Source organism: Myotis lucifugus, unplaced genomic scaffold (genome assembly GCF_000147115.1).
Source record: "Myotis lucifugus unplaced genomic scaffold, Myoluc2.0 scaffold_494, whole genome shotgun sequence".
NCBI classification, from domain to species: Eukaryota; Metazoa; Chordata; class Mammalia; order Chiroptera; family Vespertilionidae; genus Myotis; species Myotis lucifugus.
The window spans coordinates 156,473-178,218 of record NW_005871542.1 but is presented as its reverse complement, the minus strand read 5'-3'; the positions used below and the strand labels follow the sequence as shown (position 1 = coordinate 178,218).

The 21,746-nt window shown below is 41.2% G+C and overlaps 1 protein-coding gene across 1 annotated transcript in view; it reads left to right on the top strand.

The window, feature by feature from the left end:
• Positions 1 to 21,746, top strand: part of PLEKHG1 (pleckstrin homology and RhoGEF domain containing G1) — a 109,072-nt gene that overhangs the window by 55,966 nt on the left and 31,360 nt on the right. The window contains 3 exon segments of the mRNA XM_023744877.1: positions 4,730 to 4,830; positions 17,315 to 17,384; positions 21,565 to 21,611. Of these exon segments, the coding sequence (XP_023600645.1) occupies positions 4,730 to 4,830; positions 17,315 to 17,384; positions 21,565 to 21,611 (218 nt within the window).

Below are 21,746 nucleotides of genomic sequence, written 5' to 3'. Positions count from 1 at the left end.
TGGAAGATTCTCCGTGATCGGTCCTGTCCTCACTCCAGCCAGGTCTCCCATTACAGCCCCGCCTCGGGTCTGTGTGCGCAGGCACGTGCCCTGCCCCCTCTAGCTCTTCTCAGCCCCTTTTAGTGGCCTGTCTGCACCCGCATTCCTTACCCTGCGCTTCTGTTCACGCTTTTCTATCTTCCTGGATGTAGTCATCGCCTTCCTACTCCTTTCTCTATTTTCAGAGAACCTGGTCATCCATAAAGGCCCAGCTCCCCCGCCCCTCCTCCATCCGCCTCTCCTGCCCTGGAACACGCTTGTGTACCTACCAGTGGTGTGGCCTGAACACTGCATGGCCCTTATTTGTTTACACTTGTCTTCCAGCTACACAGGGAGCTCCTTGGGGAAGGGATCATGTTTTATTCATTTTTAAATTCCTAGCTTGTCAAACAGAGCTTGGCGTGCATTCCTGTGTCCTCAGAAAAAAGGGGGAAGGAGGGTTCTTGTACGAATGAATGTAAATGTGCTTTTAAACTGTAAAGCGTTGTACAAGTGTCAGTTACTGTGGTATCCATGGCGCCCAGTGTAACAGGGCATTTGGAAGGCAGGTTTCCAAATAAAGACATGACTCGTTTCTGGAAAAGGTGGAGCAGTTGGAGAAACAGAAGGTGCTTCCTCCAAAATAAAGGCAAAAGTCTTGAAGAGGAGTTACAGCAGAAGGCTTGGGATTTGGAAATGCGAACAACAGGAAGGAGATAGAAAAGCATAAACCATAAAATCAGTAGGTAGGTCCTGCTGGTGTGGCTCTGTGGTTGAGCATCAATTCATGAACCAGGGGGTCATGGTTCGATTCCCAGTCAGGGCACATGCCCGGATTGTGGGATCGATCCCCAGTAGGGGGCGTGCTTGATGTTTCTATCTTTCTCTCCCTCTCCCGCTCCCTCTCTCTCTGAAATAAATTTTTTTTTTAATTTTTTTAATCAGTAGGTAGAATTTTGAAATGTGAGCAGGATTTATGAACGGAACCTTTTTGAATTTGAATTTGAATTCTTCCCCAGTTTCTACAGCATCTCTGCTGGATGGTTCCCCACACCAAGGCTTCTCTTCCTATCTATCATGAGGAACGTGTGTGTGTGTGGGGGGAGGGGGGGTGGAAACAGGTTTACAATCAGCCACACACTGACACTTTTGAAAAATACAATAATAACAAGAATTAGTAGAAAACTAAAATAGAAGAAATCAGACACAATACAAGTCCCAACTTATCATTAGACTCTACATATCTCATTCTGTCAAAATGCTATAAAAGTTTCGACAGGCTTCCTCTCGATTTCTGCACTCACCTTGCTGCACATCAGTAACCAGCAGTTTAACTGGCTCCTGTTCATTCACACCTCGAATAGCACCAAATTAGATTATCACATATTTTCAATAATAGACATTACAAGGAATGGAAGCATTAATGAGGAGAGGACACTCATGTACAAATATTATAATGGTGGAGATCTTAAAGGCATATACTGATGGGGAAAGAAATACTTTAGGCAAAATTTAAAACTTTGTAACAAAATTATCCAAATGGTGAAAAGTTTGTGTGTGTGTGTGTGTGTGTGTGTGTGTCCCCAGAGTAGAGTAAATTCTTGATCCTCTTGGAGAATAATTGTTTTCAATGCAAAAGTTTTAAATTGATCCTTTATTGTTCAGCATTTATGAGGAGAGGACTCATGTACAAATATTATAATGGTGGAGATCTTAAAGGCATATACTGATGGGGAAAGAAATACTTTAGGCAAAATTTAAAACTTTGTAACAAAATTATCCAAATGGTGAAAAGTTTGTGTGTGTGTGTGTGTGTGTGTGACCGGTCAGGGCATAGAGTAAATTCTTGATCCTCTTGGAGAATAAGTGTTTTCAATGCAAAAGTTTTAAATTGATCCTTTATTGTTCACAATAAGGTAGCAACGGGTGCCAACATCAAGCCAATAAAATTAATAATCGGCCTGACAGGCTCTAATACATTTTTTGGTGTCCTTGCTCTGTCATTTGAGCACAGAATGAGCCGTTATTATCACTGAGCTGCAAACCTCTCATTTTGGCCTCAGATGATTACAGCTGCTAATGCAGTGCATGCTACAGTAGTTTTCAGGAACTGGTTTAAGGTTAAAGTATCATATTTAAAGGATTTAACTATGATCAGCAGGGGGAACAAGTTGTGGCCACAGGACTTTGATCTGTTTTCTAGAGCGGCCTGCAAAAATTTGGACTCCTAACGATCTATTTTCTCAACCATTTCAGAAAACAAGCAGCTTTTACAATCTAGTTTCTCTACCACAGACTCCGGAGTTTTGAAATGCTTTCAGTTGGCGAAGGGCCATTATTTGTTGGAAGTGGGCCATGGTTCTTTGTCTCTCTCTCCCCAGATGAAATTCTTCAAGCCCCTTAACTCCATCTTTCCCTCGCATGAAGAATGTGGCTTCAGGTTTCAGCAAATAAGCAAGCTTCGCACTTGAAGTGAGGAAAAGGATTGTTCGTTTTCTCATTAAACCCCAATGCAGCCAGCCAGGTGGGGTTGGCATGTGTCCGTCACCTTTGTCCCTCCCTTCGTCCTGCCTTTCGGTGCTGATCATGCCCATTCATAGTCTCCTGTTTTACTTTTTAAATTTCATACCCATCCATATCCTATGGTTCTACCTTCCTAATTTTGTGTACAATTTGTCCTTTTAAAGTATTGACCAAGCCCATTGAGGGTCATCCTATAAACCAGAAGGTCAAGGTTCAATTCCCGGTCAGGGCACATGCCTGAGTTGCAGGCTCAATCCCCAGTGTGGAACGTGCAGGAGGCAGCCAATGATGATTCTCTCTCATCATTGATGTTTCTATCTCTCTCCCCCTCTCCCTTCCTCTCTAAAATCAGTAAAAATATATATATTTTTAAATGTTGATCAAAGTATTAAGCAACTATCAGATATAACCATTCAGTACAAGTTCAATGTTAGCCCATCCTTTGGGACCATGTTCCATATATAAGTTTATGAAAATATCAGTGAATACATGTTTTTGGAAGGGTTTTTTGTTCTTTGAGGGAATGTAGTTTAGTTTTCACGTGTTCAAAATGCTATTACATCAGCTCTAACTTCCTTCAGCATTTCTTATTTGATACTAATTCTGTATCCTGTGTGGATACGTAAGCCTCTTCTAATTGTTCCATTCATGAAAGTAAGGAGACTAGGTCTTGGTATTGTGGGTTTTTAATGACAACTGCACTTAAACCTTGTGAGTCTAATTTCTTATTGAGATATTCACTCTCTTAAGAAGAACAGATGTTACCACAAAGCTTGTTTCTAAAAAAATATGAACATGGGTTCATGCATGACAGTGACCTTAATGCTAAGAAACTCGAATGTTTAAAGTTATTTGATGCCACCTGTGAAATGTGCTACTGAGAAAGTTAATGGCGAAACCCTGCCTGTTTTTTATCTGCCGAACATAGAGTGCAAGAGAGAATGGCTGGGTTATTAAAAGAAAAGAAACAATTATCTGATGGTGCTTAAATTTCGCTTTCCCCTTTTGCTAGCTGCATCTCACTCCTGTTGTGTTTGTGACTGGGATGGGCCATGGTTTGTTGGAAGTGGGCTTTGGAATGAGGTTGTGCAGCTGCCTGATTTTCACAGGGTTCCTTCCTCTAAATGTTGCCGAAGCCCCTGTGACATTTGGTGGACGGCCATGGTACATCCTTCAGCCCAGGGCAGGGGATTGTATTTATTTTCTATTTTACGTTATTTCAGCTGTTTTCACTTTTTTCTTTATGGTCTTCTTGCCTCCCACTGGGTTCCTTTTGCAAGCATTGCCAGGGGAAGAGGGGACGCTCCGTTATGAACTCTTTAGCGCAGGGGGCGGAAAGGAGTTTCCCTCTCTCAGCAGTTCACATAGCTTCTCAGCCACGTACATTTAACCCACTGTGGTCTGAGCCCCAGTTAACTCTGTTTGCAGCTATTTCTATGTTAAAACAAATAAATTCATTTCAGAGTTTTCCATGGGTCATTAACATAGCCTATTAGATAGCCTGAATCATGTGCTTTTAAAAAAAAAGTGTGTGTGTGTTTATAAATTGATATTTGGAGAAGAATTTAGTTCTATAACAACTGAGTTCTTTCTAATTTAAAGGTTATGTTTAAATCAACTCTGTCACTTTTTTCCAGTTTCATTAAGATATTCACACACACTCACAAAAGATATAATTGACATATAACATTGAATTAGTTTAAGGTATACAATATATATATAGTGCTATGGTATGTTAACCTCACATAGTTACAAATTATTTTTCTTATGATGAGAAATTTTAAGATCTGTATTTCTGGCTTTTCACTGTGTGAATTTTGGAGTATCTTTGAACATATCATGATATCATATCTTTCAAGGAAACAGCAGACGATGTTTTTATGTCAAAACTCTGATATTATTGGTAACTTGTTATTATATTATCCATCCAGGGAAGCTCTAAAGCATGTGGAGGTGGGAGTAGATAATGAATGTAGATGACACTCTCTTTGCTCAAAATCCCCCATTCTATGAATATGCTAAGTATTATCATCATCAATAAAAGAGAGACTCTGTATTTTCATAGTAGAGTTAATGAGCACATTAGTTTAATAATTACCTAAAACTGATGTAAAAGGTACATCATGCAAACTAAAGATGACTTGCAGAAGGACAGCAATGTTTGACCTCTTTCTCCTTGATTTCCTAGGATTACCTTGACTGCATCAGGGACCAAACCAAACTTCCTCTGGGGACAGAAGAAAGATCAGCGCTTTTTGGAAACATACAGGATATCTACCACTTCAATAGGTAAGTCAGTACACCAAAGATTGTTCTCACACCGGGACATTATGTATGTCTCTCAAATGAATGCAGCCTAAGAAAATATCTCCAGCAGCTGATTTGACTTCATAAAATGTGTGGGCTCTCGTGCCATGAAGTCTTCCCCTGAAGTATTCTTGTCTCCCATTTACTCAATATCCTGTCCCGCTCCATCCCCCTGGCTCAGACGAGAGACCTGTAGCAGCAGCATCTTCCTTCCTCACCATGATGTGAACTGAGCACCCAAAAATCCACGCCAGCTTCATCTGCAGCGTCCCACCTCCATTGCATTTTCTGAAAATTTCTTCTGGCTGGGGTGTGGGCAGAACACCATAAACACACAATAAATACTTGAAGTCGTTTATATATTAATTCATATTCGGTAATAATGAAAGTTAAAAGTGATTGATTTAACTCAAACATGTATTAAGTACCTACTATGTAGCGGGCACTGGGCTTACTGGTAGACCGTGTTTGTAGTAAACAAGGCAGATGGAGCCGAAGGAGCTGGGCAAACATCAGTTATTAAAACGGAGTGTGATACTTTTTGGAAGACCAGGTAGTAGGCAGGTTAACCACAGACCGTTTCCAGAGTATCTGGGTTTGCTTCTCAGCTGAGCCATGGGCATATCCTTTGGTGAGTCTTTGATGGAGTAGAATAAACAATGTCCTCAGTTCAAGTCTTTGCTCAACTCTTCCTATCTCAAAGCACTTACTGGGCGCCCCCCACACACACCTTACCTGCTCTGCTCTTTCTCTCCCAGAATACGATATGATTGACTTTTAGGATACATCTCTTGTTTCTCTTTTTCCCCATCGCACTCGCAGAATACTGCCTGAGGGCAGGGATCCATGTGTTGTTGTTTTTACTGCCCAAGTGCCTAAAACAGGCCTGGCCCATGTGGGCATCCGAACTTCTGTGGAATGACTGACTGAATGACTGACTGAATGAATAGAAACAATAAGAATATCTACCTCATATGGTTACCGTGAAGCTTCAGTGAGCTGATCTACCTAAAGAGCCTAGCTCACTGCCAGCACAAAGGAAACACCAACATATTAACCAGGAATGACACCGACTGTGTTATGGTAAATCCCATTGTGAAGTTCTACGGTGTCCTGTCATCGTGTGCCTCAGCCACAGTGCAAATGATAAATCCCCCTTTTCATGTTGAAATTGGTATATGTGAGCTCTTTGAGGGCAGGATCCACATCTCCTTGGCCACCGGTGAGTCCCTAACCCCTAGCGCAGCCTGGCCTCTGGGAGACGTGCCAACTGAATTGCATCAACTCATCCTTCAAATTTGAAAACCTAGGATGTCAACAATACAATACCGGTGTTGCCACTTCTCTGTCGTATGATTCAGTAAACTTCAAAACCCAGTTTGCATGTTCCAAGACAGTGGTTCTCAACCTGGACTACTCACTAGATGGAATCACCTGGAAGCCTGTTTTATTTTTTCTTTTTTTCTTAAATATGGTAGCTCCTACACCCAGAAATTCTGGTTAATTAGACTGGTGTGGGGCCAGGGCATCAGGAATTTTTAAAAGGTCTTCAGATGTTTGCAATGTGCACCATGGTTGAGAAACACTGTCTAGATCAAATAAACACAGTAATAAGAAAATAGTGAAAGGACAATAAAAAGCTGAACTAGGGAATGTAGAGTCCACATGTTCATGGAATGTGTTGGTGTGAGAGCAACCCCCAACCCCCATGTTGCAGTCTCCCATGGTAAAACCCTTCAAGCCTTCCAGACCCACCCATGGCACTGGAACCTGGGAGGAGGGAGGAGGCCTAGATGCTGGGAGGCCGCTGGCGTAGCCTCCCTGTGGTTTGGCTGTAAGCTGATGGCAGTGACTTTGTCTAGTGCTTACTTCAGAGGCCATAGAGCTTCGTGTGTGTGATCCCCTTACATGCCTCCCCTGGGCCTCTCTGACTCCAGACCCACTGTGGCGTGATCCGGGAAGGGTTTTCCACTCCCTGCAGTTCAAATCTTCATGCATCTCCTAATGTAAAGAAAGATCGGGATGGAGTGGCTGCCTGCGTTGGCAACATGGGGCCTTGGCCATGGAGCCCCGGCTGCAGCAGCTGGAAGACTGAGAAGACCCTTCTAGTCCTGAATTGGTTCCCTGTTCTCTTCCCTTTGGCCTTCTCTCAGCGAGGAAGTCAGACGTGTCCGAAATAACCCGAGTCAGAGTGAATGAGTGCCCGGATGATATGTGAGGCATCTGTGCAGGGCCACAATTATGTGAGCATGTTCGTGCCTGTCCCTTCTGCAGATCACATTTACACAGCTTCCTGCACATGCACTACCTCATTTCATCCTCTTAGCTCTCTGAGGGAGACCAGATGCACATCTTAGAGACTGGGTACCCACCTGTAGACGAGGCATCAGTGGTACTGAGTAGAAAGTCCTTTGCTCCAGGATGTAGAGCTGGAAACCCAGCCGAGCCTATTTTGAATTGTCAAATCTCTATTGGTGGTATTTTTGTTGTTATTATTATTAGTGACTCAATGCACAAAATTCGTGCAAGGGCCTTGGCCCCGGCCCCTGCCCACTGCCGCCGTGGCTCCCGCCCACAGCCACAGCAGCCAGGGGGCGGGGAGAGGGGGGGCCTCTGCCGCCTCTGACGCGCCCCCCCCACCCCACCCCCGCCCGCTGTGGCTTTGTCCAGAAGGAGTCCGGAAGGATGTCTGGTCTAATTAGCATAGTACACTTTTATTATTATAGATTATTATTATTTCATTATTATTATTTTCAAGAGTATCTTCTTACTAAACTTTTATAGTTGAGTTGTCTATACTATTATGTTCCTATTCACTTCTTTTTTATTTCTCTTAAATCTGGAGTCTAAATTTAGAGCTCATATGTCCTTGCTATTAGATTTGGTTAAATAAGAGTATGGATGTGACTTTTTATGTGAATGCCTCTTATGAATCCTTTATTATAAACCACCCCACATCAATTGATTTCAAAGATATAACTGCCCAGCAAATCTATGATTGGGGTTTGAAATAATTTTAAAGTTTCTATTATTAGTTCAGGTCCAGGTTTTTCAACATCATATAATATTATTCTGACCAACTAAGCAAGTTTTAAATCTGTAAAATTAAAGAGGCCAAAAAGGAAATGGTTTTATACTGGCCTGAACATTTCAACTGAGTAGATTTTGTTTTTCAGGAAATATTTCCAAAATACAGAAAAGCATAAAATACTATGATAAACACCCATGAACCGTCCCTGCTCTATCAAAGCTTTTCCTCATGCCATATTTGCTTTAGAAATTCTATAAAGCGTAACAACATTACAAATAATGTTGAAGCACCATGAGTACTCCTCCCCACTGCATTTCACTCTGGGGAGAATGGCACAGTGATGGTAGACCAGTTCTCCAGGCTGAGGACAAGGGAGGGGAACCTGAGATTGACAGTGTTTGCCAATTCCTATGGCGCAAACACTCCCACCCCAGCAGATTTCAAGCTCCTAACAAGACATCACTGAACATGGAATTAGGAATAAATATGCAGAATTGGCTCTGGCAAGCCAGTATAATCGGGCTTAATATGTCACTATAACTGTAACTACTATCCAAGACTTGGTGTTTCATTCCCAAGTATGATTTTGTGGCCATGACTATATGTGTAAGCATTTATTTAAACTATGTAACATGCTTTCACTCATTTCAAGCATAGCATAAATTATGTCAATTTTTACAAATCTTTTTCACTCAATGTTTTTAAGATTTATAGCTCTACTTTGTTTATTTTAACTGCTGTGTACTATTCCACTGGGGGAATACATTACTTTGCCTTTTGCCGATTACAGTAAGACCCAGCATCTTTCTTGTTTATTGGCTCACATCCATTGCTTATCTGTCTGTCGGGATGTTTCTTTTCCATGTTGTTGTATAGGAGTTGTTGATGAATTCTGGCTGGTGATCTTGTGAGCTGCAAATTATGTCCTCGTAAAGACTTGGTTTTTTTTTAACTTTCATTGTGGTTTCTTTGAAAAGAAGTTGTATAATTCATAAGTTTGACTACACTAAATAAATATACTTTTTATAGCATGTGGGTTTTGTGTTGTGTTTAAAAAATTATCTTCTGTTCTCAGTTCATAAATTTATTTTTTCTGTAGAGCCTTAAAATCTTGCTCTTTATACATATCTTTAATCTAACTAAAGTCAATGGAAGTATGGTACATGTTAGGAAGCCCAGATTCTTATTGTCAAATGGCTAGCCAATGGTCCCATCACCATGGGTTGAAAATACACCCTCTCCATGCTGACTTGTAGTTCTGCATTCTTTCCAGGTCAGGTTTGCATGTACACATGGGTCTGTGGCTGGGCTCTGTACTCTGTTTCGTTGGCCTATTTGATTATCCCTGACCCATATCAAATGTCCTAATTATTAAGCCCACATTGCTCTTCTTCAGCATTGGCTTAGCTTTTCTGGACTCTGCACTGTCAAGTTCAATGAAGAACTCTGTTGGGATTTTTATTGACATTGCATTAAATTTATAGATTAATTTGGGCAGAATTGACATCTTTACAATATTGAGTCACCCCATCCATAAACATAATCTCTTTAATCAAGCCTTTTAAAATGTTCTGTATTAATGTTTTCTAATTTACCCATCATTTTCATACATGTCATTTTAAAATTTCTATTTTTTAATTGGCTTCTAGTGATGCTTTTGATTTTTATATGTTAATAATGTATCCAACTGACTTTCTAAACTTTCCCATTACTTATAATTGTGGTTTATAGATTTTATTTTTTTCTGTACAGACAGTGGTATCTGAAAATGAGAACTTTTTTTGTCTTCCTTTATAATTCTACCCCTTATTTTTTTCTTGTCTTATTACTTTGACCAAGTCCCACCACATAATGTTGATTAGATGTTGACATCCTTATCTTTTTTTTACATTAGCAGGAATGCTTTAACCATTAGCAGGGATGTTTTACCATTAAGTGTGATGTTTGCTCTGGGATTTAGATAAACATTTCTTCCTCTTTTGCTAAGATATTATTGTGAATGAATGTTGGATTTTATAGAATGCTTAATATGCCTCTAAGAAAATTAGCATGTGTCTTTCCTATTCATAATGTGGTAAATTATATTAATAGGCTTTCTGATTTGAATCATACATATATTACTGGAATAAACCTACCTGGTGATGATGTTTTATATATTTATACACTGATAAGTTTGATTTGTTTGTATTTTTTTAAAGATTTTTTCATTCATGTTCGTAAGTGACAATAGCATATCATTCTTTCCTTGTACTGTCATTGTTCAGTGTTGGTATATAGCTAGATTTAAATTTTATTTCACAATTATTCCAACATGAAATGTTTTGGAATGTAATTGAGACTTCATTTTTGTTCTTTTTTATGCCAAAATCTCGCTTTCTCTCCTAAACTCTATGATAGCCTAGATATTTAAGTTTCTGGTTTGGTGTCTGGAAGAAATCTCCAAATGGTCAAAAAACTAGGCCAGTCAAAACACACACACACACACACACACACACACACCACTTTCCCCATTTTAACTTGCCCCCCAAATCCCAAAAACTATGTTTTTCACTGTTAATTAAAGAAGAAATGTCAACTACTGTATACAGCATCACTCTCTTGGAATAGAAAAGAGTTATCTAAACTGTAACTTGAATCTTTCTTTAAGAATAAAGAATGAGGAGCCCTGGCTAGACTGGTTCAGTTGATTAAAGTGTTGTCCTACACCAAACAGTTGTGGGTTTGATTCCCGGTCAGGGTACATACCCAGGTTGCTTATTTGATCCCCAGTTGGGGTGCATATGAGAGGCAACGAATTGATGTTTCTCTCTCACATCAGTGTTTCTCCCTGTGTCTCTCCTTCTCCCTTCCTCTCTAAAGTAAAAAAATGAAATATAAAAAGAATAAAGAAACCATTTCTCCATATGTGAATCAATATTGGATTTTTAATTTACATTTTAGCAAATTAAAATTATCAGAGCTCCCTTCCTTCTTCAAAAGATGGAGTAAAAATATCCTTTTTCCTTCAACTCATCTTCAATACCTACGTGAAATCACTACTGTGTGTAAAACGCTGGCCTAAGTCTAGTGGTATAGAGATTAATGACACCATGGACAGCAGAGGCAGTAAGTCATATAATCAAGGAGTGAACAAAATGCTTGGGGAACTCTGAGGAGCATGCAATTAATTTTATCTGGAGGAGCTAGTGAAAGCTTCACAGAGCAAATACCATATTCATATATCTTACAACAAAAAAGGGATTGGGGCCATGCTTTTTTTTCTCCCTTGAAATGTAATTTAGAAGATGAATCGTGGGATACATATCACAATAAGGCAAGGGAAGGTGGGGGCAGTTCTCTGTTCTTTTAGTGCGTTTTCATGCCACCACCATGTCTTTAACTTCTGCTCAGTGGTCGAAATATTTTTAGCCACAGGCTTCTTTCATGTGAACTTTTCAAGGCCAGTGCTAATGTATCAGTAAAATGAATGGCACATTTAGTACCTTTCATCTCACCTGGTGTTCCGTTCCCACATGTGCCCCTGTGATGCCATGACCTACTTAGGTGGGTGGGAAAAGGAGGTGGCTGCTGAGTCTATTGCAGAGCGGGGGTGGGGGGGGCGGCGTTCCCCAATCTCGTTCAATGTGAGGCAGTCCAATCTTCAAGGACAAAATACTGTTCCCAACTTCAAGTTCACATCAGTGGTCAGAGAAAATTTTGTATGTAATACGTTCTGCAAAAGAAAACAGTGTTTTCTCTAATTTCCCATCCAAACCAAGAACTTGAACTCAAGTTAAAAAAATCGTATTTTCTTTTTAAATATATTTTATTGATTTTTTACAGAGAGGAAGGGAGAGGGATAGATAGTTAGAAACATTGATGAGAGAGAAACACCAATCAGCTGCCTCCTGCACACTCCCCACTGGGGATATGCCCGCAACCAAGGTACATGCCCTTGACTGGAATCGAACCTGGGACCCTTGAGTCCGCAGGCCGATGCTCTATCCACTGAGCCAAACCAGTTAGGGCTGTATTTTCTTTTTTATAGCCCTACTCAAAAAGGAGAAAATATATGGAACAGTTACTCAGGGGAAAGGGAAAATACCCCAAACCTGAATGTAGGATGACTCTAATTTTAGTTTTGAGAACAAAACACAATCTGTGAGTCACCCCTTCCTGCTAATGTCCACGTGGAGTTGCTCATTAGTTGCACTGATGCAATGAGAAACCTAGTCCCCACCCCACCAGGCTGTAACTCGAGAGGGACAGCCCTGCTTCTGGACTTTATGGAGTGTCTTCACTGGCTGCTATACCACGCCCCATGGCCCCATCTGTGCGCCCTTAGTACGTGGCACATTTATGTTATAGTTAGTCTTCTTTTTGTATCTCCCACACTCCCTGTTGTTCATCAAACTCCAGCCACAGGGCTTCCTTTCTATACTTCGCTTAAAACACCCCAAGTTCCTTCTGTCCTGGACTCACAACCGGTTTCTTAAATGCCTTTCTCTTGTAGCCCTCCCTACGCTCAAGTATCACCTTCCACAACTACTCCAACACCTTCCACCCTCACCCAGCCTCCGGTGTTCTCCATCACCGCACCCTCTTTATGTTTCATATCATATAGTACAATGTCATATTATTATTTTCACATTTCTTATTACGTGATAAGGTGCTATGATGTGTGAATTTCTCCTGTAGTTTCATTTAGGAATTCGTTTTTTAGCAAAATGGGTTTTTAATACTTGATTTTTTGTGTAAGAATACTTGACATGAGCCCTAACTGGTTTGGCTCAGTGGTTGAGCATCAGCCTGCAGACTGAAGGGTCCTGGGTTTGATTCCGGTCAGGGCACATGCCCTGGTTGTGAGCTCAATCCCCAGTAGGGGGAGTGCAGGAGGCAGCCGATCAATGATTCTCTCTCATCATTGATGTTTCTATCTCTCTCTCCCTCTCCCTTCCTCTCTGAAATCAATAAAAATATATTTTTTAAAAAAGAAGAATACTTGACATGAGATGTACCCTGTTAACAAATTTGTAAGTGTACAATACATTATTGTTCACTTGGGTGTAATGTTGTACAGAAGATCTCTAAGATGTATTCATCTTGTTTAACTGAAGCTATATGCCCATTGACCAGCAACTCCTCCATTTCCCACACCCCCAGCCCCTGGCAACCACCATTCTACCACCTCATTCTAGGAGTTTGACTATTTTAGATTCCTCATATAAGTGGAATCATGACAGTATTTGTCTTTCTGTGACTGGCTTAATTCATGTAGCATATGTCCTTAAGTTTCATTCATGTTAGGACATATTACAGAGTTTCCTTATTTTTTTTAAGGCTAAATAACACTTCATTGTATGTATGTTCCACATTCTAGATTTTTTTATCCATTCATGGACGTTTAGCTTGTTTCCACATCTTGGCTTTGTCTTTGTTTGTTTGTTTGTTTGTTTGTTTGTTTTGAGCTTTACTCTTGTTATTTAATTATTTTCTTTGGCTTTGTGTTAACAGTTGCAATGAACATGGGAGTGCTCATGTCTCTTCAATATCCTGATTTCAATTCTTTTGGATAAATGCCCCAAAGTGGAATTGGTGGATCATATGGTAGCTCCATTTTTTATTTTTAAAGAACCTCCATACTGCTTTCCATAGTAGTGACACCATTTTGTATTCCCACTAGTAGTGCACACAGGTTCCACTTCCTCACATCCTTGCCAACATTGTTGTCTTCTGTTTGATGTTGTGTTTTTTAGTTATTCAGTTATTAACTCTATCGCCCCTGATGAGAACATAGTCACCATGTGACAGGGCCTTTGTCTATGTTCTTTACTCTCTAATCCCAGTGCCTATAACAGTGCCCGACACGGGAGGCTTTCAGTAATGACTGTGTTGAATGGAGAGCAAGCAAGGTGGTGGGCCAACTATATCAGGATGAGAGCCCTGATGACAAGGGAATGAGCGAGTTCCCATTTCGTCCTCCTCACTGTTCCCATTTTTAGTGTGTGTATCCTATTTTAGAAAGGAGAGCTGGCCAAGTGACTCAAACAAGGCCTCCCATGTAGGCAGGTACCATGCTGAAGGCACCATCATGCAGAGTCCAGCCCTCAGCTTTCTCAAGTCCATCAGGAAACAAATCTTTCAGTCAATGTGTTTATAATATAGTACAGAGCTGGCATTCAGAGCCCTGACACTAACCCCAGCCGAGGCCATTAATTATTAGCTGTGTGGCTTAAGGTAAACCACCTCCTTTTTAAGGAGCCATGGTTTCCTCACCTTACAATTAGGGGTTGGGACTGGAAGGTGTCTGAGCAACCTCCCGGATCTGTGGTTCTTAAGCAATTAGTGCCAGTGACTCATTCACCTGTGAGCTTTACCTAGAGCCTGGGTGGGTCCCCTAAGACACTTCCTCCTGCCGGCAAGTCAACTGTGGAGATGAAATTAAAGCTGCAAGGAGAGCTTGATGAGCATAACATTTAGAACTCAAGAAGCTAACTGTTGTCAAGGAGTATTTCTATTAAGCTATGAGAAGTGACATGATGAATTCTGCTCAAAATCCTTCTGTGCCCAGAAAGAGAATTAATATTGAAAGACTGGACACAAAACCTACATCCAAAGCACGGCATCCTCCAGGAATGGGAACACTGGACCAGAAGCATGGCTTCTTCGGCTATTCTTTTTCTTCAACCTTTTATCTCCATCCAGTGTTTTGGTCCCAATGATTAGCTTTCAACTGTCTTTAATTTACTCATACCCATCTTTTATTTATTTGAGCCAAACTGATGACATAGGCTAGGGAGCAAGATCTCAAATGCGCCTATGAAAGATATTGATATAAATATCAGAACTATATTTTCCAAACTAAAAATAATCTTACAAAGGGAATGTTTTTATGACAATATTAGGAAAGAATTTTCAAATTGGGACTCTCCTGAAATCATACATTTGGTAAAAGATCCTTTCAAAGTGCAAGAAAGACCAATAGATTTCAAAGTAATGGTATAGTTAGCACATTGGTATAATTTCAGACTCCAACAAACCCTAAGAAACTATGACTAATATCCAAGAGAGATAGCCCCACTTATCTGAAAGGCTATTAAAATATTCCTCCCTTTACTAATAACATATGTGTGTGAGGCGAGACTTTCCTCAATACTTCAACCAAGATAGCAGATTGCAATAGATTGAATGCAGAAGCAGAGATGAGATTCTATCTGGGTTAAGGTAGACATTAGAGATTTGCAAAAATTTTAAAAAATGCTACTCTTCTCACTAATTTTTTTTTTGGTTTTATAAAATCTATTTTTCACAGAAATTTATGTTAACATAATTATATTTATTATGAAGTGAATCGATGGATTTTTAAAAAAATTGTTTTAATTTTTAATATAGAACATATCAATAGATAGAACCCACATAAATATCTCTTCAGAGCGTAAAAAAGTTCTAACACCAGTAGCTGGGAGGCGCTGCCTGGGAGCGAGCCCTGTACTTCTGCACAAAGTTTACGGTCAGCCCTGAGGTGTCTCACCTTCAAACAGAAAAGGACACATGAAGATCCCGGATATTTGGCGAGAGCCTCGAACATGAATGACAGAAGCAAACGTGATCAGAAAGAAAGGAGCTCGGCCGTAACCAAGGAGCAGGAACAAAACGTCCAAAATAGTAACGACATCATCACCCTGGAGATCAAAGGTTTTACCTCCTTAAATAAGAACAGACACATAGGAAGAGCTTTCTTTAAAAAAGAAAAAAATATCTGAAATGGTATCTAAGAAAAAGGTTTCCAGCACAGGCGCTGGGTGAAGGGCGTCGTCAGGATGGTGTTGGGGAGAGAACCCCGCAGACTCAGAGGGCCGCCTTTTCAGGTGGGAGCGGGAGGACAGAGGGACCAGGAGGTGGTCACTAGAAAAGAATGCACCAATAGATGACCTGATGTTTGCACACAGTGAGAGGAGAGTTACACTCTGGCGAAAAGTTTAAAGATAAATTAGTGGTGTGTACTTAGATACAAAGGAGAGAGAGAGAGAGAGAGAGAGAGAATTTTAACTCCAGGGGAAACATGGTTATATAAGAAAGGAAATGTAATTATGGTGTCCTGCAAGGCTCATGAGAATAATATTTATAATGCAATAATACCTAAAAATGTAAGCTCTGACTTTAATCAAATTTCATAACAGAACTCATTGAGAAGATGGGAGGTGGGCGGGTTTAGGGAAATTCAGAAGTAAATACCACGCAAAACTGAAAATAATGAAAAGGTGGCATCAGCATGTTTAGAAACATGGGTACATGCAGCAGACACGGCTACAGCGGAACATGCTTCTAAATAGTGGCAATCGAAGGTGGGAAACAGAATGCAAGGCTATTTAAGTTATTAAACATGTAGTGCACAGCTAATTAAACACTCAAGATAGTAAAATATGTATTAATACAGCAGTGCAATATGGAAATGCGTTAACATTTACACTGAGAATGCCCTTTGACCCAGCTATTCCATTTGTAGAATTTTATCCAACTATGCGAAATTAGTTAAATGAATTATGCTATTTTTACCCAATGAAATATGCTGTTACTTCAAATAAGGAATTGTTTAAAAAATAATATAGATTTACATCTAAGAAAAGATCTTTCCTTCCCTAGCATATCTTTCCTCTAGAGCACAACCTTTGTTTAAAATTTTATATTTGTTAGTTTGATAGAATGTCCGACTCCTCCAATGGATTCCAAGCTCCGGAGACCCGGGCCAGAGACCGGCTCTGTTTGCTCACTAATGTATTTGCTCTTGGTGCTTGCACAGTCCCTGGTGCGTGGAACGCTGTTTGATGAATGAATGAGTGTGTGTGAGCACCCATGGCGACAGTGAGAAACACCTGGAAGACGTAAATGTTGGTCAGAGCTTATCTCTGAGTGGGAGAGTTACAGATCAGACCAAAGTTTAAATTCCTGTCCCTTCATGACCTTGGAAAGCCCCTTATCTGAGCCTTGGATATAATGACAATAGGTCCTCAGTTATCCAATTAAATGATGCCTTGTAAAGGCCATATAAATGTTTAAACCCTAAGGCAGTGGTTCTCAACCTTCCTAATGCCTCGACCCTTTAATACAGTTCCTCATGTTGTGGTGACCCCCAACCATAAAATTATTTTCGTTGCTACTTCATAACTGTAATTTTGCTACTGTTATGAATCATAATGTAAATATCTGATATGCAGGATGTATTTTCATTGTTACAAATTGAACATAATTAAAGCATAGTGATTAATCACAAAAACAATATGTAATTCTATATGTGTTTTCCGATGGTCTTAGGCGACCCCTGTGAAAGGGTTGTTCGACCCCCAAAGGGGGCGTGACCCACAGGTTGAGAACCGCTGGCCTAAGGTATATAAAATGCCCTCAACCATAAAACTACAATCTAATATTTCCTTTTTTGTTTGTTTGTTTGTTTATTAGTGGACTTTTGCAAGATTTGGAAAACTGTGAAAATGATCCTGTGGCCATAGCAGAATGTTTTGTGTCCAAGGTAAGCAGGGTTCGTTTTTCTGGGCCAACAACACAGATACAGAGCACAAATTGTTTTCATTTTACCATTAAAATGACTTGTTTGTTTCATGGTGGGTGAAGTTAGCCACCAATCTCACTCTGGCTTTTTTTTTTTTTTTTTTTTTACCAGCAAGGGGAAAAATAGACTTTCCCCAATAAGTTAGGAAATATTAATAACTTAGTAGTTGTCCTGGAATTTGTATAGCAATTGTATGATGTTACTCGGCTTTCATAGAGAAAATCTTTAAATTTGGGGAAATTAGGGAATAGAAGAATGTTAGAAAAATAAATAAATTTAAAATACTACCAGACCAATTAGACTATAAATATTTTATGTATAATATATAGGGCACTAGCCGAGGCTATATAATTATCATTTGGGGGCTAAATAGAAGCAGAATTAATCTCTGACATCGTAACAATGTATTCTTATTTTCCTACATTTTTTCTTAACCTGCATTGATGGTTTAGGAAAACACAAGGAAAGGCATTTGACTTTTAAAGCTTAAATGGCAGTTGGTGCGTACTCTGTGCCCAGAGAGGAGATAGAATTCTGAAACATACAAGGCAACCCTTTCCAACATTATTTTCTGGACGTACATATAGAAGCCGATCATAAGTGTCTCTGAAAAATTCAACAGCTTTTGTTTGGAAAACCTCTAGCAGAAATGGTTTTGCCGCAAAACCTTGTGTGATTTCTGCAGTTGTGGTTTCACAGGTACAAAGGGTTAAGCAAAGCTCAGTGCTTTGGGATCAACCAAGAATTAGCACCTCTTCTCAAGCTCCAGAGTCTAAGGCAAGTCCAGTGGAAACTCGGAGGTGTCCCCCCAGCCTGACCCAGCTCCGCGATTGCCCCACAGGGTCATGTGCGAGCGACGGCTGCAGATCCATCCAGTGGCTTTGGGCCCAAGCATAGCACTCTGGGCTGTACTGCACTGTGGTTCCTTAAAGGCAGCTGACGGCCTGGTACATAAAACACTCCTGACTTTGTGGGTGGGTGTGGGTGTGGGCGTGTTAACTTGTGAAATGTTTGTGCACACATGGCTGCATACAGTTCTTTTCACAAGTTGCCTGTGTCGTAATTCATTCTCCTGAAGGGTGGGAATCGGAAAAAGAGAAGGAAAATGAAAGCAGGAGAAATGGGTCAAAAGATACGCCAAGTATATCAAAGGAGATATGTTAAAGTAACCGCAGCACATAAACAACACCGAGGCTTTTGGAGACGTTTGGGCTTTTACTGGTAACTGTAATCACAAGTTGATTAAAGACGGTCCAGCATATGCTTAGCTCCGGCTTAATTATTCACATAAAAGTCTGTTTATGGGCCACGTTGCCAACTCCCAAATCTCATTTTTCATTGTAATAGTGCCAGGTTTAATTAGAAGACCGACTCGGGCAGTCCACACGCTCACATGTGAGCAGGGAACTGTGCGGGGGTGTTGGGTCCTGGCACGACCTGCCCTTCACTCAGCACCCTGACATTTAGAAGATGCTGCGCTTTCTGAAGCCCAAGCAGCTGCTCAGCTCCGCGAGGACGGAAAATTGCTTTAATTGAGAGGCCATTAATGAAAGAGGCAAAGCTGGCGGTTGACTTGGGCTTTCATCTGAAGCACTGGGGCCTGCACAGATTCACCTTTGACCTCGCGTTTGTGGTCTGAGTGGGTTACAGAAATCCCTACTGACAACCGGAGAGCCGTGCGCAGGTCTCAGCTGCTGCTCCTCGCAGAGCAGAGTGCAGAGGCCACTCTCCCGAGGGACAGAGATGAAGGTCCCTCCCGGGCAGGCCAGAGTGCTATGCTTGGGTCCAAAGCCACTGGATGGATCTGCTGCCGTCGCACAGGACCCCATGGGGCAAGCGCGGAGCCAGGTCAGGCTGGGGGGATACCCCGAGTTCCCATTGGACTTGCCTTAGACTCTAGAGCAGCGGTCCTCAAACTTTTTAAACAGGGGGCCAGTTCACTGTCCCTCAGACCGTTGGAGGGCCGGACTATAGTTTTTAAAAAAACTATGAACAAATTCCTATGCACACTGCCCGCCCCCCTTGCCCCTGCCTGAGCATTCCTCTGCTCGCGGGACTCTAGAAACACCCAGAGAAGACTTACCTCCATTTCCTGCCTTTACCTCCACCCTCTTTTCCATCCCTTATCTTGACTGTCACCTGGGCTGACCCTGGGTTACATTTAGCAAGGAGACAGAGTTTGTCTTCAGAGATCCAATGCCCCATCAGCCTCCTCCTCTCCCTTGATGGGTGGCCTTCCTCCATCACTGCCTTTCTCCCTCCAGTGCCCAGACATGCACACATGTGTGCACACCCCCCCCCCACACACACACACACACTTACTGAACGTATCCCCAGGAAATGCTGGTATCCCATATTCGTATCAGGCCAATGTCACCTTACCCATGTGCTCTTTACAAATGAAATCTTTCTCATTGTGTCCAGGGAAACTTTATTAAATAAAAAATTTTAAATCTAATCCTACTTGAGTTTATCAGGAAGGATTCTAAATAAAAATTCCTTTTAAATCAGAAAATGTATTTAAACCATTGAAGTTCTAAAAAGTAAAATAAAAGGCACTATGGAGAATAATTCATTGGCCTTGAATTGTTTATTCTGACTCACAATCAAAAATTTAAAAACCTAGCTTCTGCCCCCTTCCCCACCCATCTGCAAACCCCTTTCCCTCAGCCATCTAGGGAAACATTTGTCAAGGACCTTGAAATTGACCAAAAAGGTTATTGGGTGCCTACAGTAGAAAACCTCCCATTGCCTTCAATGGAAAAAAGCTTAAGGACGGCTCCTTGGAGGAAATAAAGCCTTAGTTCAGTGTCAAAGGATGCGCAGTGGCTCTCCAGTGAAAAAAGTGGGAAGACAGTGGGCAGACACACACAGCTCCTTTCATTGGCTTTGAATTAAATTACAAGTCTGTCAATTACAGATCACGGATAGCAATAAAGGATCTTGGCCACAGACATGCCAATGGATACTGTCCCGTAGAGAGACAGTTGATTTCCTTACTCACCGATCTCTACAGAAAAAGCCACTTTTGTGTCTTTTGTAAACTTATTTCAGCATTCCTCACTGATCAAAGTGTGATACTTTTATTTCTTCTTTGACCCAGTTGTAATATCTTACCACCTTCCTCATTAATTAAGAGGTAAAATAAAATCTTTGACAGTGTTCATGTTATATGTGTGTGAAAGTCATGGTTCTACCTTTTAAAACAATTATCCTTTAAGAGCAAGAAGTATTGGTTGAATATTTCCCCATATTTGATTGAATGACTAAACATCTGAAAGATTAAGAAATACTAGGGAGCGTGGAATATGACCATAGCAAAAGGCAAGAAACCCACATTGGTTAGTCAGACATACTGCACTGAGGCATTGCTAACATGCCAGATCTGTACAGATGGGAAGACTTGGGTCCAGCTGTCAGATAATTTCCAGCTTAGCAGAGGAGAGGGGATTCAGTGGTTCAACAAGTATATCCCGGATGAGCACAATATGGCGCCTATGCTGCAGGAACTCACAGCCGGGAGTGGGAGATAGACAGGTACACGGAACATGTCACTATCCTTTGGGAAATGCCACAAGAAAGGTAAGTATTGGATTTTGTGGAAGCCCAGAGCAGGAGCGGTTGGCTCAGCCCAAAAGCTTAAGGAAGGCGCCTTGGAGGAAATAAAGCCTTAGTTCAATGTCAAAGGAGGCGCAGTGGCTCTCCGGTGAAGATGGTGGGGAAGACAGTGGGCAGACATAACTGCAGACAAGCCGCTGCTCTCTCATACCCTGCACATGCTTCTCGCGTGACATTTAAATCACCCACTTCTGTTTCTCTCCCACACTGCAAATCCACCGAAGGACTGTGAGCACCGGGCAGAAACCTTCTGTCCCCCCTCTTCCTTTTTCCCCCTCTTCAAATTTCCCTAACACGGCAGATGCTTGATGAGTGTTTATTGAACTCAAGTGCATGTGGATTCTAGATATGACACGAAGTGGATAAAAAGGCGCAGATGTTTGCCACGAGGGCTCAGGAGGCGGGCTCATGTTGTTGGGGAAACAGATTTAAAGGCATGTGTGCTGTTTATTTGTATTGTTTTTAAGTGGCTGATGATGTCTCTGCTTTTTTGCCTATGAAAGTCTCTTTTGTTGCCTTACAGAGTGAAGATTTCCACATTTACACCCAGTATTGCACGAACTACCCGAGGTAGGCTGTGGGGGTGCTCGGCCATGTTTTCCTTCGCTTTCAGATCGTCTCGAGTCAGTCAGTCCAGTGGATGTTGGTGTCGGGCGTTATGTGGCTGGCACTGTGCCGAATGCTTTGGGAAAAGTGGAAAACCCG